This window comes from Apaloderma vittatum, unplaced genomic scaffold (assembly GCF_000703405.1).
Source record: "Apaloderma vittatum isolate BGI_N311 unplaced genomic scaffold, ASM70340v1 scaffold27382, whole genome shotgun sequence".
NCBI lineage: Eukaryota > Metazoa > Chordata > Aves > Trogoniformes > Trogonidae > Apaloderma > Apaloderma vittatum.
Window position 1 is genome coordinate 1 of NW_009703516.1, and position 218 is coordinate 218.

The 218-nt window shown below is 61.9% G+C and overlaps 1 protein-coding gene across 1 annotated transcript in view; it reads left to right on the top strand.

Annotated features, from left to right (window-relative positions):
- Positions 1-75: 75 nt before the first annotated feature.
- LOC104270340 (laminin subunit beta-1-like) overlaps positions 76-218 on the top strand; it is a gene marked incomplete at both ends in the record, with an annotated part of 486 nt that continues 343 nt past the window's right edge. The window contains one exon of the mRNA XM_009864668.1: positions 76-166. Coding sequence (XP_009862970.1) covers positions 76-166 — 91 coding nt within the window. The remainder of the gene's footprint in view (positions 167-218) is intronic.

Below are 218 nucleotides of genomic sequence, written 5' to 3' on the forward strand. Positions count from 1 at the left end.
CCTCAGGGCTGTGTAGCCATGAGACCTGGGGGGGATATTCCCTGGCCTCTGCCACCACCATTCTGTCCCTGCCAGGTGTGGAACATGTCAGCGTCCGCCTGGACCTGGAGGGCGAGTTCCACTTCACCCACCTCATCATGAAGTTTAAGGTGGGTCCTGGCACACTGAGTGATGGGATGGGAGGGGATGGGATGGGACAGGCCTGTGGGGGCTGCGGG